This window comes from Nannospalax galili, unplaced genomic scaffold (assembly GCF_000622305.1).
Source record: "Nannospalax galili isolate Female #2095 unplaced genomic scaffold, S.galili_v1.0 scaffold238, whole genome shotgun sequence".
NCBI classification, from domain to species: Eukaryota; Metazoa; Chordata; class Mammalia; order Rodentia; family Spalacidae; genus Nannospalax; species Nannospalax galili.
This window is the reverse complement of record NW_008341888.1, coordinates 278,042-292,752: the sequence shown is the minus strand read 5'-3', so window position 1 is coordinate 292,752 and position 14,711 is coordinate 278,042. Positions and strand designations below refer to the sequence as shown.

General features: G+C 35.8%; 1 protein-coding gene and 1 long non-coding RNA gene across 2 annotated transcripts in view; both read left to right on the top strand.

Annotated features, from left to right (window-relative positions):
- LOC108491058 overlaps window positions 1-14,289 on the top strand; it is a 36,491-nt gene extending 22,202 nt beyond the window's left edge. Inside the window, exons 3-5 of the long non-coding RNA XR_001872547.1 lie at window positions 4,831-4,904; window positions 13,364-13,487; window positions 14,041-14,289. This is a non-coding gene — a long non-coding RNA (uncharacterized LOC108491058). The remainder of the gene's footprint in view (window positions 1-4,830; window positions 4,905-13,363; window positions 13,488-14,040) is intronic.
- Window positions 5,361-6,576, top strand: Gpr174 (G protein-coupled receptor 174). Its single transcript, XM_008837651.1, has one exon. The coding sequence runs from the start codon at window positions 5,388-5,390 to the stop codon at window positions 6,387-6,389; it is 1,002 nt and encodes a 333-aa protein (XP_008835873.1). The 5' UTR covers window positions 5,361-5,387; the 3' UTR covers window positions 6,390-6,576.
- Window positions 14,290-14,711: the final 422 nt, after the last annotated feature.

Here is a 14,711-nt window from a genome sequence, read left to right as displayed (position 1 = left end):
GAAGTGTAGAAGAAAATGAAATACTAAAGGCCTAAACTAGGATAGTAAATGCAAATTTAAAAATTGGATGATTAACAAAAAATTCCCTTTCAGGAAATCAGTTATAATAACTAATGTTTCTTGAGCATTTACTGCATACCTTGCAATTTGTTAACTATGTTACGTATATTTGCAGAGAAAATTCTCATGCTGATTCTACATAGCACCCTGATTATCCTTTCTTTTTAAAGGAAAAAATTAAGGGCCAAGGTGGTTTAATGATGTCCTCTAGGATTTATAGTTATCAACCAAAAGGAACAAGTCTTACTTAAACCAGATATTTCTGATTTTTAAGCATATATTATTACTGCAAGGGTATGGTGTCTCCTTCTTAGGATAACGTTCAATTGTGGATAGTAAGTAAGAAAAAAATTAATGCCTCCAAAACTTGGAGTCAGGATACCTGGGAAAATTTGAGTGAAATCCATAACACTAAGGAAATCTATAGTAAAATATCATTTGAATTGGAGAGACAGTGGCTTTTGTTTGGAAGATGATGAATTTTATGGTCAATTATATGAAAAATACTACACATTAAAATTGCTTCATTCAGCAAATTTCTAACATGTGCACTGTCTTTTAAAGTCCTTGGTTCTTGGGGCTGGAGAGATGGCTCAGCAGTTAAGAGTACTGACTGCTCTTGTAGAGGACCTGGGTTCGATTCCCAGCACCCTCATGGTGGCTATGAACCATTCTTAACTCCAGTTCCAGGGGAATCTGATGCTCTCTTCTGACCTCCGTGGCATTGCACGACACGGATGCACTCTCATACATGCAGGCAATACACTCATACACATAAAATAAAAATAATCAATATATTAAGAAAATAAAGTCCTTGGTTTTTGTATGTGATATGTAAATGAAATACACAAGAATATTTTAATCATGGACTTTACATTATAGGAGGGAAAAGTGTAAATAAAATTAAAAAGTGCATGCAATGCTGTTGATAGTTAACATATAATATACACAGAATTATATATACATATATATTGCACACAAACACACATACATGAGGGGGGAGAGGGGAGGGAGAGAGAGAGAGAGAATATCGAATTGGGGAGTCCTAGAAGAAAAACATAATGTTAAATAGAAAAATCAAGGAAAGGTTTTCATAAAGACAACTTTGACTGTGCGTGTGTGTGTGTGTGTGTGTGTGTGTGTGTGTGTGTGTGTAGTTTGGGGTTGGGGATGAATGGTGAGGAAATTTGAAATATTTTCCCTTATCAAATTTCACATAAGATACAGTATTTTAAACTTGTAATCGCTATGCTTTATACCAGTTTTCCAATGTATATTCATTTCATATATGAAGTCATATACCTTTTGACCTATATATCTGCATTCCTTACTGCACCCTGAGCCCCTGGCAATCACTGTTCTAGATCCTGGTTCTATGGGACAGGCATAGGTTCCATATGAGTGTGAGATTATGTACTACGTCATCTACACCTAACTTCATATTTTGCTTAACATAGTGTCCTCCAGGTTGAGCAGTTTTGTTGAAAATGACAGAATTCCACTATTTTCAGAGGCTGAATAGTATTAAATTGTTTGCATAAACAGAAATTACTTTATATATTCCTTTGTTGATTGCTATGTAGCTTGTGCCCTATCTTGTCTATTGGGAAAAATATTGAAATGAATGTGGAAATAAAGTTGTTTCTTCAACACCAATTTCATTTCTTTTGGCTACATACACACAATGAGACTGCTAGATCATGTGATAGCTCTAATTTATAGCTTTATTGAGGAAGCGTAATGCTGTCTTACATTGTGACTGCATCGCTTTATGTTCACAAAAATATGTCAGGATTCTTTTTCTTCGTATCCTCACCAGCACTCGCTTTCTTTTGTCTTTTTTATAAAAGGCATTCTGGTAGAAAGTGATATTTCACCAGTGATCTATGATTTGCATTTTTCTTGTTACCAGTGATGTTAGCACCTTTTCACACACCTCTTTTCTGTCACCTAATCAAAATCACTATATATGAAAATATTTCAAAGATACAGTTTAGTTTCAGAACTGGACAATTTTATTATTCATGTTTTTTAATATCCATGTTATCCTTTACATTTGTGCTTAACTGTTGTAATGTGAGGTTTCTACATCTTCCTTTCTTAAGAAATCTTGAATATTTAACCTCTTCAAACTGAATGAATAATTAATGTTACTTATCAAGCCTTTTAAATAAAGTAAACAGCACATCTTTGAGCAAAATGTGATATTTTACTTACCAGGCGATTTATTTACCAGGCAAAATAACAATAATAATCTCTTCAAGGGCTGGATCATGCACACTTCAAGCCACATGGATTTGATAATCTAAAGCAGGATATTTCATAATTCTCATTCAATTTTGTTCTTCCCACATATCTTTAAAGTCAATTAAATCCTTCTAGATTTTAGCAGCCTTGAGGCAACTATCCAAGTCCCTAAGCTAAAATTTGTTTACCTCAGAACAAGAGTCATGGACCCAGCTGAGTCAGCTTTTGGGGATTTGAGTCTCTGTTCTGAAGCTATGGTCTGTTGTCTTGGATAATTAACAGGTGACTAAATGGCCCATGTAAATGGAAGTATTTAAAGAGAGGCTGGATGCCCATTTATTTTCAGACATCTGGGAAGGATTTGGATCAAATCAGTGGCCCCCAAATGACGCTTCAAAGACAAATGCTGTGCTGACTATATTGGAAGCATATGGGAAGCTTTTAAAAAATACAAATTTCTGGCCTTATATAAAACATAGTGAACCAGAATCTCTGGAAGAAACACCTAGAAACCTTGTATTAAAATTTTTTTTAAAGTTTTCCTCAGATGAATCTGAAGATCTGTGAAGTTTGTGAAACAGTAGTCTAGATGAGAGATTCCAAAATTCAACCAGGGAAAGTTGTTAAAATCCAGGATTTTAAAATATATTTTTATTTATTGTTTTTATTTTATGTGTATTCGTGTATTGCCTGCATGTAGGTAAGTGCACCCATGTTGTGAAGCCTGCGGAGAGATTCCAAAATTCAACCAGGGAAAGTTGTTAAAATCCAGGATTTTAAAATATATTTTTATTTATTGTTTTTATTTTATGTGTATTCGTGTATTGCCTGCATGTAGGTAAGTGCACCCATGTTGTGAAATGCCTGCGGAGGACAGAAGAGGCTGTCGGATCCCATGGGACTGGAGTTATGGACAGTTGTTAACTGCCATGTAGGTGTTGGGATTCAAACCCGGTTCTTCTGCAAAAACAGCCAGTGTTCTTAACTGCTGGGCCATCTCTCCAGCCCGAAAATGCAGGTTTCGATTCTTCAGGTCCTGGAAGAGGAGCTGATGGTGCTGAGACTCTTCTGAATTTCTAACAAGCTTCCATATGATATGAGCTCATACCTTTTGGGGAACAGAGGACCATATTATTTCTCAAGTTCTTTTTAGTTGTAATTTCTTGTGTTTTCAAGAACTTGTAGCATACTAACCTCATCCACATCAAAACTTTCTATTCATATTTTCTATTCACATTTTAATATATAGGGTTTATTTTTGTTATTTTACATGTATAAAATTTAGTTTGATAATATCCAACCCCACTTCCCCAACTCAACTCCTTCAGGCCTCTCAATAATCTCCCCTCTGAAATTTATGTTCTCTTTTTTTAAAAAACATAACCCACTGAACCCAATTCGTGCTACCTATTTATGCATGGGTGTGCGTCCATCCACAGGAGCATGGGCAACCTTCCAGTGGCCATACTTCCAAAGAAAAATGATTCTTCCTACCCCCAGTATCCATAAATGGGCAATAAATCCTCAATTAGGGGCAAGGCCTTGTGAGCCCCTCTTCCATTCAAGCTGGTATTTTTATTGAATTGATTTTGGTGTAGTTCTTGTGCAGATTATGACAGATAGTGTGAGTTCCATGAGTTGAAAAAAAAAACAGTGATAGGCCTAGGATACTTCTGCATGGTCAGAAGTTAGTGGTCAGGGAGTTGGCAGAGGCTACCAAAACAACACAAGTTGTTGCCATTGCTCTCAGTTACCCACCATAGCTAGATGGTAAGACCCTATTTCTGAAGACAACTTTAGTTGCAGGACATAAAGAAAACAATCTTGAACTGAATGGGTAGCTTCCTTCAGGCTGCAATAGGTTTCACAATGTCAAAAGGTGCTATCTATGGCTGCCTCTGGGGGAGAAAAGACATCAATTTTCTTCTCTAGAAGTAGACCATGCATATTACAATACTGCCCTGCAAAGCAAGATGTGTCTATTGGTACAGTAAGTGGTATGATGATTATTGGGTTAAGCAAATGCTTCCTGATTGGATTTGAGATATGCTCCATAGGGATGGGGGCGGGGATTCATACCTGTAATATAAACCTTGTTAAAAGTCATTGGCTGGGCAAGTCAATAGCTTTAGGGGAAATCTACTCTTGTTTTGTTAAATGATCTTGTTGTCAGACTGCCTTCTAAATATTTATCCAGTAAATATTATCCAGTAGATCTGTGCTCTTCTCAGTCATGGCCAGAGAAGCTTCTTTGTGCAGTAGGTTGAGATAAAGACAAAGAATCATAAGTGGTCAAAGTGCTGAGAATAAGTGTGAGTACTCAGTCCTGTAGCATCATGACCCACCCCTCATGAAGTTCAGGGGGATATCATGGAAGAGGGGGCAGAAATAATATAAGATCGAGAGGATGGGGAGGAGTTTCGTGAAATATTGTCTTCTGGACATGACATGGCCATTATACACAGTGTTTTCTCATTTACAGAATATGCCAGATATAATCAGCTTATTTTCTTTTACTTGCAGCTCTGCCTTTATTTTCACTTCTTCACTTTCGGCACATATCTGAAAAAGTACCAGAAAAAAAATGATCCATCAAAGTAAGTCACCCTGGAAAAGTGACAGATCTACTGTACAGTAAAACAATTTGTTTTCTGTACAAGCCAGAAAAAGAAAAGAAATACACTGCCAAATACCTGTAAAGAGATGATTATCCTCTGAGAATTTGAGGAGCTAATATATGACATAGTCCTTATCTGAATGGGAGAGATTCCAACTGTCATGATGCCCCAGAAGTCATTACAATAGAATAAACAAGAGAAGACAATCATGATAACTTTTCATCTGTGCTTCTACACTGGATATTCATGTGGTTATTATTGACAAATCTAAGGCAAATCTACAGCCAGTTCTTTAAAAAGTCCAAAAATCATATGCAGAAGATAACAAATGTGATAAAAAATAATTTTACACTCTGTCTCTATGACTGATTGAGCATTCATCTGGTGGAATAAATAATAATTAATTATGGATTTAGATTTTTGAATGATCATTAGGCAAAGGGGGTTTCTCTAGAAATAATCATGATTGTTAATTACACATGTAACAGGACAGATGGAGACAATACAGATTTTCGGTATTTTATTTATGCAGTGACATACACTGTCATTCTTGTGCCAGGCCTCATAGGGAACATATTAGCCTTGTGGGTATTTTATGGTTATATGAAAGAAACCAAACGTGCTGTGATATTTATGATAAATTTAGCTATTGCTGACCTGTTGCAAGTTCTTTCCCTGCCACTAAGGATCTTTTACTACTTGAACCATGACTGGCCATTTGGTCCTGGGCTCTGCATGTTCTGTTTCTACCTGAAATATGTTAACATGTATGCAAGCATCTACTTCTTGGTCTGCATCAGTGTGCGAAGATTTTGGTTTCTCATGTACCCATTTCGTTTCAACGACTGCAAACAGAAATATGACTTGTACATCAGCATTGTTGGCTGGCTGATCATCTGCCTTGCCTGCCTGCTCTTTCCTCTCCTCAGAACCAATGACGATACCCCAGGCAACAGAACCAAGTGTTTTGTGGATCTTCCTATCAGGAATGTCAATCTGTCCCAGTCTATTGTCATGATGACTGTTGGAGAGTTGATTGGGTTTGTTACTCCTCTTCTGATTGTCCTATACTGTACCTGGAAGACAGTTTTATCATTACAAGACAAATACCCCATTTCTCAAGATCTCGGAGAGAAAAAGAAAGCCCTGAAGATGATTCTAACATGTGCAGGGGTATTTCTAATTTGCTTTGCACCTTATCACTTCAGTTTTCCTTTGGATTTCCTGGTCAAGTCCAATGAAATTAAAAGCTGCCTAGCCAGAAGAGTGATTTTAATATTTCATTCTGTGGCTCTGTGTCTTGCTAGCCTGAATTCCTGCCTTGACCCAGTCATATATTATTTCACCACTAATGAGTTCAGAAGACGTCTTTCAAGACAAGATTTGCATGACAGCATCCAACTCCATACAAAATCATTTGTGAATAACCATACCACTTCTACCATGACAACTGAACTATGTTAAATAAAAAACAAACTGAATGTGACCTGCAATAGAATCCATTTTCAATACTGAAGCAGCAGGGACATACTCACAGGAAATATTCCCAATTTTTCAGTTTCTTTTGTATTACGTATATGAAGAATGCATATGTTTGTGAAGGGCCTATTTGGAGCATTATATTCTCCTATCACTGATGTTGACATGTCCATGTAGTTGTGTGTCATTGAGTCATTAAGACATAAATGACAAAATTTTAGTGACATTCACTGTGCATATGCTCTCAGCTGGCGTCATCAGCTTTATCTGTGAACCTAATTCACACCAAGAAAAAGAAAAGCTAGCATGATGTGCTGACTCACACCTTTAATACCCAGCACTCTGGATGGAGGAAGAGGCAGGTGGATCTTTGTGAGTTCAAGGCCAGCCTGGTCTACATAGTGAGTTCTAGACCAACTGGGTATAGAGGGAAACCCTGTCTCAAAAAGACCAAAAAAAAAAGAAAGAAAAGAAAAAGAAAAAGAAAAAGAAAAAAAAAAGTTTGAGGCCCACCTTAAGCACTGAAGCACTGAGGTGGTTTTTTTTTTTTTAATAAAAACTACAGATGAATCTGTATCCATAGGGGCTGGAGTAACACAATTAATCACACTTTACATTCCAATGGCATATTTGGTCGTAATTTAAGTGGGATAGCCAATACTTTATGATCCAAAATTTTATAAGTATAGGGTCATTTTTCTCTCCCATGTATGGTTAAATTTCACGATTTGAAGATTCTAATAGCTGTTTACTTCAGTTAATGTCAATGTGAAACATCATCTACTACATCTATTCATTGAATAAAATTCTGAAATCAGGCTTTTGGTGTTTAAACTAAGAACACCAAACAGGTTTATGACAAGCAATAATCCTCTGTGACTGCATAAAATGCAACATTGTATATTTCCAGGACTGGTCGTTTTTCTAGTGTCTGCCCAGTATGACACAGATGGCCTCTAGGCTCAGAAGGAAGCAAGGAGGTGACAGTCACAGTTCTGACTCCCTTAAACTGTTTCCAAAGAAAACATTTGGAAATGTATGAATCTGCCTAGTAGAGGGATTTTCATCATGTTTGTAAATGGACGCTGAGGAAATCTGACAGGTCACTGCACTTACCGAGCCCGTGAAAGGAAACTGCACTAATTACTCACTAAGCTTAGGCCGGATTGAAGAGATGAAGCAAAGTGAAGTACATCTCTTAAAATCATCCCTGTTGTATTTCAAACTCCAAGCTAAGTGGTGCTTGTCGAGGCATCTACACAAATCAGGATAGGGCTTGAAGACACTCAGTTAATGTAGACTTTCAAGTCTGCATTGCTTTTTTTTTCCAATTCAGTTATATGATTCTGATGCTTACACAGCTTATCTCTAATACACTGTTTAAAGCAATTTTTTTCACATTTCGAGAACAGTATATCATACCAGTAGCCTTGGGAACCCCTTACAAAGGCTTGCCTGAACCTCTTTGGCACTATAAAGCAGGGGAAAAAATGAGGCATGCGATAGAATTAGAATGGCTTCAAACATGATTTTAACAAAAAACTCTAATTTTATAAAAGGTCTGAGTTAAAGTTTGTGAGAAGACACATTCTTATTTACATCTAAAAGGGATGCAGAAACCAAGCAAAAGTTTTTTGTCATTTTTAAGGAAAAGTTAGTGTTAGGGATATAGTTAAGATACTACGTGTATGAAGGAAAAATGGTGAAATAAAAACAAATTATAAAGCCTAATATTGCTGGAACATTTTTAAGTTTTCTTTGAAGAAGTGCTGATTTTGCAAATAATTTTTTATATACATATGCAGGTATGTATGCATTTCTTAATTATTCACTGTAATGTACAGGTTTTGAGTTTTAAATTTTGTTTTAAAGTGTAAATGTAAGTGTGTGTGGTCTGTTTGCTTTAAAGTGATTTGTGCCTGATTGTAAATTCGTGTTGTAATGGGATTGTAAGTAATCATTTTGTGGAACTACGAAACAGCTGTGGGTACTTGTAATAGAACTCCTAGAACTCCTGCCTGTAATATCTGTGTTTACTGTTTTTTAAGCATGGATTATATTCTTAAGGTCACTTTGGGAGATCACTGACTGAATTTTACTAGCATTGATTTCAGTTTAAATGTTCTTTTTAAAAGGGAAATAGGAGCTATTTCTAGGAGATTATCAATTTTCTTGGATTGACTGAGGGTTCATTTGTTAGGCAGTCCATCTACATCATTCAGGGATAAGGCAACTGTAGATTTAGTGCTCTTTAGCTTAGGCCATCCCTTCTATCAGACCTGCTCATCTGGGTTTATATTTAGTAATCTACCTTATTCACCATCTTCCTTATCAGTATGTTTGATCTTCTGCTCTGTTATTCCTCTGAGGACATAATCTGATCACCTGATTCACAACAAGTTTCTAATGATGAATTTTATAACTTCATATCAATTTACTGAAAAATATCTGAATTTCATACCTTAGGACTAGGCAGTACCACAAAGTGGTAACATTCAATGTAGGGGTTGCACTCAAGCAGATGAACTGGAGGGAAAACATTTTGAAGAAAGTGTGTCTTACAGCTGTGACTTTCCGCTTATGTGTGAGTGATCATCTCCTTTCTGACCATTATGAGGTTGCTTAATTCTAAGAAAGACCTCTGAAAACATGGAAATCACTTTCCCAGTGTATTGCTTGATTTTTTTTTTTTTTTGCTTTTCTCTTCCAATCTGAACTTAAATTCCAGAGCAATATTTAAGAGAGATACAGTGTTTCAGCTCCTCCCAAGGACTTGCTTTTTACTGAGATTCCTCTATCACTGGAAAGTCTTTTCTCTAGACCACTCACTTATCATTTTGAGTTCTTTGAAATCAGATACAAAGCACACAACTATGTTCAATTATAGTAATGCATAATTAAAAATAACCTCAAATTTCCAGAATGAACGTCTTAGAATTTTGATTTCAAAATATAAGCAATTCATTCTATTATATGAAATGTTTTTCATATTACTGTTATTATGGTTATTGTTTTGTTATTTTATTCAAATAGTTTATATGTTTTCAAAGTCACTCAAAGCCACAAATTATATTAATAATTCCATGAAGAGGAGCCATTTGCCCTACAAACAACAGACCAAACTACCATGTTCTTTAAGATTTATCAGTGGAACTCTGTATAACTTACTTTTATGCCTCCTTTTGGTTTGGCTTTCAAGATACTGTGAAATGTTGCATTTGGAGTTTATTTACAGCTCTTATTTAAAATATGTGTTTCAATAACAAAGATTGTCTCTGAAATGAAATAAAAAATTTCAGACTCCAGCGATCAATGCATAATCACTTTTTTCAGCAAACTGATAAGCTTGTGGATTGTTGTTAGTGGTTTTTCACACATGGACAAAGGTCCCCTGAGGCACTATTTTCCCTTTTTAACTACTGGAGAAGTGGATTCAATTCTCAAAGACAAAGATGAGCCATCTCCTCTCCATTGCACTACCTCAGCCCCATGCTCAGGCTAATCTTTTCTCTACTTCAGGAATTTTATGAAGCTCAAATATCCTTTGTAATAACCAATTATTCTGAATTATACATTTTACTTGTTGCAGCAAGACATCTCTAAGGTGTGACAAAGTCTTTGCTTTTATGTTTGAGACAGGGTCGTACTGTGTAGAACAGAGTGGTGTCAAAATCACAGAGATTCTCATGCCTCTGCCTTCTGGTAGTAAAGGATTTTAATAAAATAATTTCAGTTTTTGAGAATTTCATACACGAGCATTGTATTTACATTATTTCCATTCCTCCCTCTCCTAGATCCAACTCCTTCCACATGCCCTTTCCCTCACTCTCAATTTGGTGACCTCTTCCTTAATATAATTATATATGCACACATATACAATTGTTATATGTCTAAATATGTATATGAATCCTATTAGAGTTGCTCATATATACATGTCTTTAGGGATGACCACTTGGTATTGGATAACCTATTAGAAAGCTCATCCTTGGAGGAAACTGATTCTCCCTCTCTTAGCAGCCATCAATTGGATGTAGCACTTCATATAGAAGTGGGGCCTTTGGGAAATTTCTCCCATCAATGTTGTCACATCAACTGATGTAGCATTATGCAGGCCTTGTTTAAGCAACCATATTATTGTGAGTTCATGGGTACAACTTCCCTGTCATTTCTAAAAAAAATCACAATTTAGCAGCAGGTGTCCTGGTTCTCTGGCTACAATATTTCCACTCCCTCTTCCATGAGGTTTCCTGAGACTTAGGTGTCGAAGGTGTAATGTAGATGTACCAAATGGGTCTGGGCACATCATGGTCACTTATTCTCTGCATTTTTGCAAGTTCTGGATCTCTGTAATAATTTCTGCCTGTTCAAATATAAACTTCTTTGATGAGTTATAAAAGCTATATTTATCTGTAAGTATAGGGATAACTATTTAGAATATGGTTAGACATTATATTGGTTTATGAAAATGGCAATAATTTTTTTTCTCCTCTAGGGTTCAGGACCTCTCTAGATACAGGTATTTGACTAGGTTTACAGTACCAGGCATGAAATCCCTCCCACTGAGCTGTCCTTAAGTCCAATTAGACAAGCTTCTGGTTACTCCCAAGATAAAGGTGTCACTATTTCACAATTAAAGATCACTTGTCAGGCCAGTCGTTGGTCACAAGCTTACAGCTGGGTAGGACTGTTGACGGGTAAATTGTATTGAAAAGAGAAATTTTGGGTAGTTGTGTAGACCTGAAGAAAAGAAGATTATGAATACATATCCTGCACTTCATGCTTCAAATGCCCTCAAATTATCTGGAAACCTTGCCTATGCCCTGTGAAACCAGCCTAGAAATAACTTCATTGCCTTCACTTCATCTTTGCTGTAGTAATGGTAACTTATTTATTCCTCAGGTTTTAAAGGATGTGGTCTGAGTAAAGGAGGGAGGACACTAAGTTTTCCGACTTTCTCGAACTAAACAGATCATTTCCTTAACAGAACTTCTTCAGTTTAAATGCTTTTTAATTTTGCCAAGACCACATACCTCTATTGTTGACCACAGTCACTCTTTTCACTCTCCACTGCACATTTGACCCTTCTATAGGCATAACCCTTATCCAGGGCCTTGATTTCACTTTCCTGTGCCTATTCAAAGAATAATAGGGTAACTGTAATGGGTAAGACTGCCTGACTCCCTGACCTCAATGTCTTTTTGTTTGTCTAAAATCCTTTAAAGTTTGATTCTGTGTCATAATAGTACAAGTTTTCAAACGTTCACAAGGAATATTTGATTTACAGAATTTATAAGACCAGTGGAATTCATGCTTTTTAAATGCTAATCAAATAAGAGGATTAAAACTGAAGTTTGAGAAAATGATGGTCCATGAGTTTAAAGAATTAGAACATAAAGTGGTCATATTATGTATTCCTCTGTCTTGGAATAATGTAAAAAACATAATACTGGACTGAAGTCACATTGTTATCCTTATCAGAATGACATTCTTCTGTAGAAGAAGTCAAACACGTCACAAGAGTAATAATATAATGAACCTCTATTATTCAGCTTCAGAGAATATCAACACATGAATAATCTGCTACATTGAATCTTTTTCCTGAGGTTATATTAAAGTAATTCAGACATTACTAAATTCCATCTGGTGATGCTTATGTCAGTAATAATGGTATTCAAATGAACTGTTTAATGTGCTGACAAAAGGTAATTAATAAAAAATTTTTAAAATGCATTTCAGTAAGGATGCCAAACACTAAATTCCAGAAAATAGAACTCCCTTTTGATGAATCTGAACCAATTTCAATTCAGAAAAAATCATATACTGTGCTTCAGTTTCATTTATGTGAATCTTCCATTTATTATAAAAGTGTGTTGGAGACAAATGTTGAACTCAGTGTGTCTTGTACGTTACCCCGTTGAATGTAAAATTACCATTGTTGCTAGACTGCATTTCTATCTTTTGAGAGAAACTCTTAACTAAACAATACTTACATGGAGTGTTAGAATTCATGTATGTAAATGCACAGCCTATATGTTTTCTGGAATCCATGGCATATTTATGTAAACTCTATAGCTACTTATAATCATTAGGTAAGTAGAGTTTTCTGAAAGTTCCCTCAGGTATTATCTATTTTATTCCTTTAATTCTACCCTGATAAGCACATATTAGGTAGTTGTTGTTAATAATGCTGTGGCCTAAACTATGTAGGAATACATTTTTTTGCACATAAAAACTATAATAAATATTGTGATTTCTGTTTGTGAGATGTTTGATGATCCAGGCTTTGTCTCATAGCACAGATATTTCTTGGAAGTTTCTCTAACCTTGATGATGCCAGACATTTTTTAAAACAAAAAAATTTATTTATTTAATTAGTTATTATTTTGATACTTCATACATTTAGACAATAAATGTTCTCACTTTCTGTTCCTTCATTACCATTCTCATCCCTCCTGTCCTGATGAAAGCCTTATTCTTCACAAGTCCCCCTTTTAATTTAGTGGTATAGCCACTGATAAGTTGCCCGTGTTTCAGTAAATCACCTTCCATTCATACGTGGGCGAGAAACTCTGTTTAAACTTAGATAAGCTTTTTCAAAAGTTTAATTTGGTGGACTGTTCTCCAACTTGGGTTCCTCCATAAGTAAACTGTAGCCCAATGTAAATAACCAAATGTAACACATTTAGCCAATCATAAACTGCCCATGCACCTCCACCTAGGGACTTTGTTCCCAAAGAAGGCAAATGTAAATGTCTTAGCTACAGGCTATCAAGGAATTTACTTGTTTTTGCATTTAGCCTCTTCAACCCCTCAGCCTACACTGCTTGGCAAGTTCTGTAAACCTACTCTAGTTCTGCATGTCCCCCAATCCATTAATCATGCTTTGTTCAAATACATTGTTAAATTTAATTTTTCTAACGATTTTCTTGTAATCGATTCTTATTACATTCACATTGTAGAAATAAGAAATGGGAAGGTGAAAGTATGTCTCTCCCTCTAAAGGAGCTGGATGAAAACCTATGGTAATTGTGGCCTGGAAGTAAACAGATAAAGATTAACGTTACAAGATGGGAGATCAAAATGGTAGGTATGAGAAATAATTACAGTGATCAGTGTTCTCCTTATATTTACCTTATGTATTAGTCAGGGTTATCCAGAGGAACAGAACTGACAGAATGAATATATCTTACAGAAAGGATTTGTTTGATTGAATTGTAGGATATGGGTTTGGTAGTTCAGCAATGGTTGCCAGCACATGGGAAAAAAACTGAAAACCACAAAGCTAAGTGTTTCATTCATGAGGTTGGATGTTTCAGCAGTTCCAATGTGGTGCTGAAATGCCAGAGGATTCCTGGAGAGCTACTTGTCTATAGTTGCTTTGGAAACCTAAAGAGGCTGATTCTAATATCAGTGAAGGAATGGGGCAGTGGTACCAACAGTATAGAAGCATTCATCAGGCAAGAGCAAAGACGGGTAGACAAAAACACTACTATTTTTCTTTAGACCTCTTTATATCTAGGCTGTCACCAGAAGGCACTTAGCGACTCTTGGGTTGGGATGGGGTATCACGTCCATTGTTTATCCTTCTGTTAAATGACTTCAAAGACTCAGAGGAGTATCTCTTTATTGATTTCAGATCCAATCAAGGTGACCCAAGATTAACCACCACATCTTGATTCCAGAAAGGAGACAAAATTGTATTTTCTGACTTCCTTTCAATGAGTCAGTTCATGTGTAGAATATAGCATTGTCCTCCAACTACACTACTCCACTGAATTAAAATCAGTTCAAAAGGTCTCTGCAGTATCCCTTCCCTATGCGTAAACTGTTCTTCTACAAGCTGTTTTTTTTTCTTTTCCTTCATTTTTTCATCACATTGTTAAACATTCCCCACGTCTAAAGATGAAAATAAATTTAAATTATATCATCTTGAATTCCATTGGGATGCTTTATAATTTGTATTTGTTTATTGTATCTCTCTTCCAATTACACATTCGATTTACATATATTTGTGTCTTTGATAACTAGCCCATAACCTGAGACATACCAAAATACTCAAAAAACTGTATGTTGAATGGAGGAATAGACAAAAGATATTGATAAGTTAAATTGTGTTATCCGGCATTCTTTTTTGCTTGAAAGTTTTATCACTTGATAGTTTATGGTTTATAGTGAACAATAATAAGTAAAATATATGGTGTTGATCTAGGACCTGTAAGCTTTTCTTAGGCCATCAGAAGCATATAAGGAAATATGCCCATTTTTTGGTCTTGTTTACATCTCTTTGTATCAGTGTAATATGGAAAT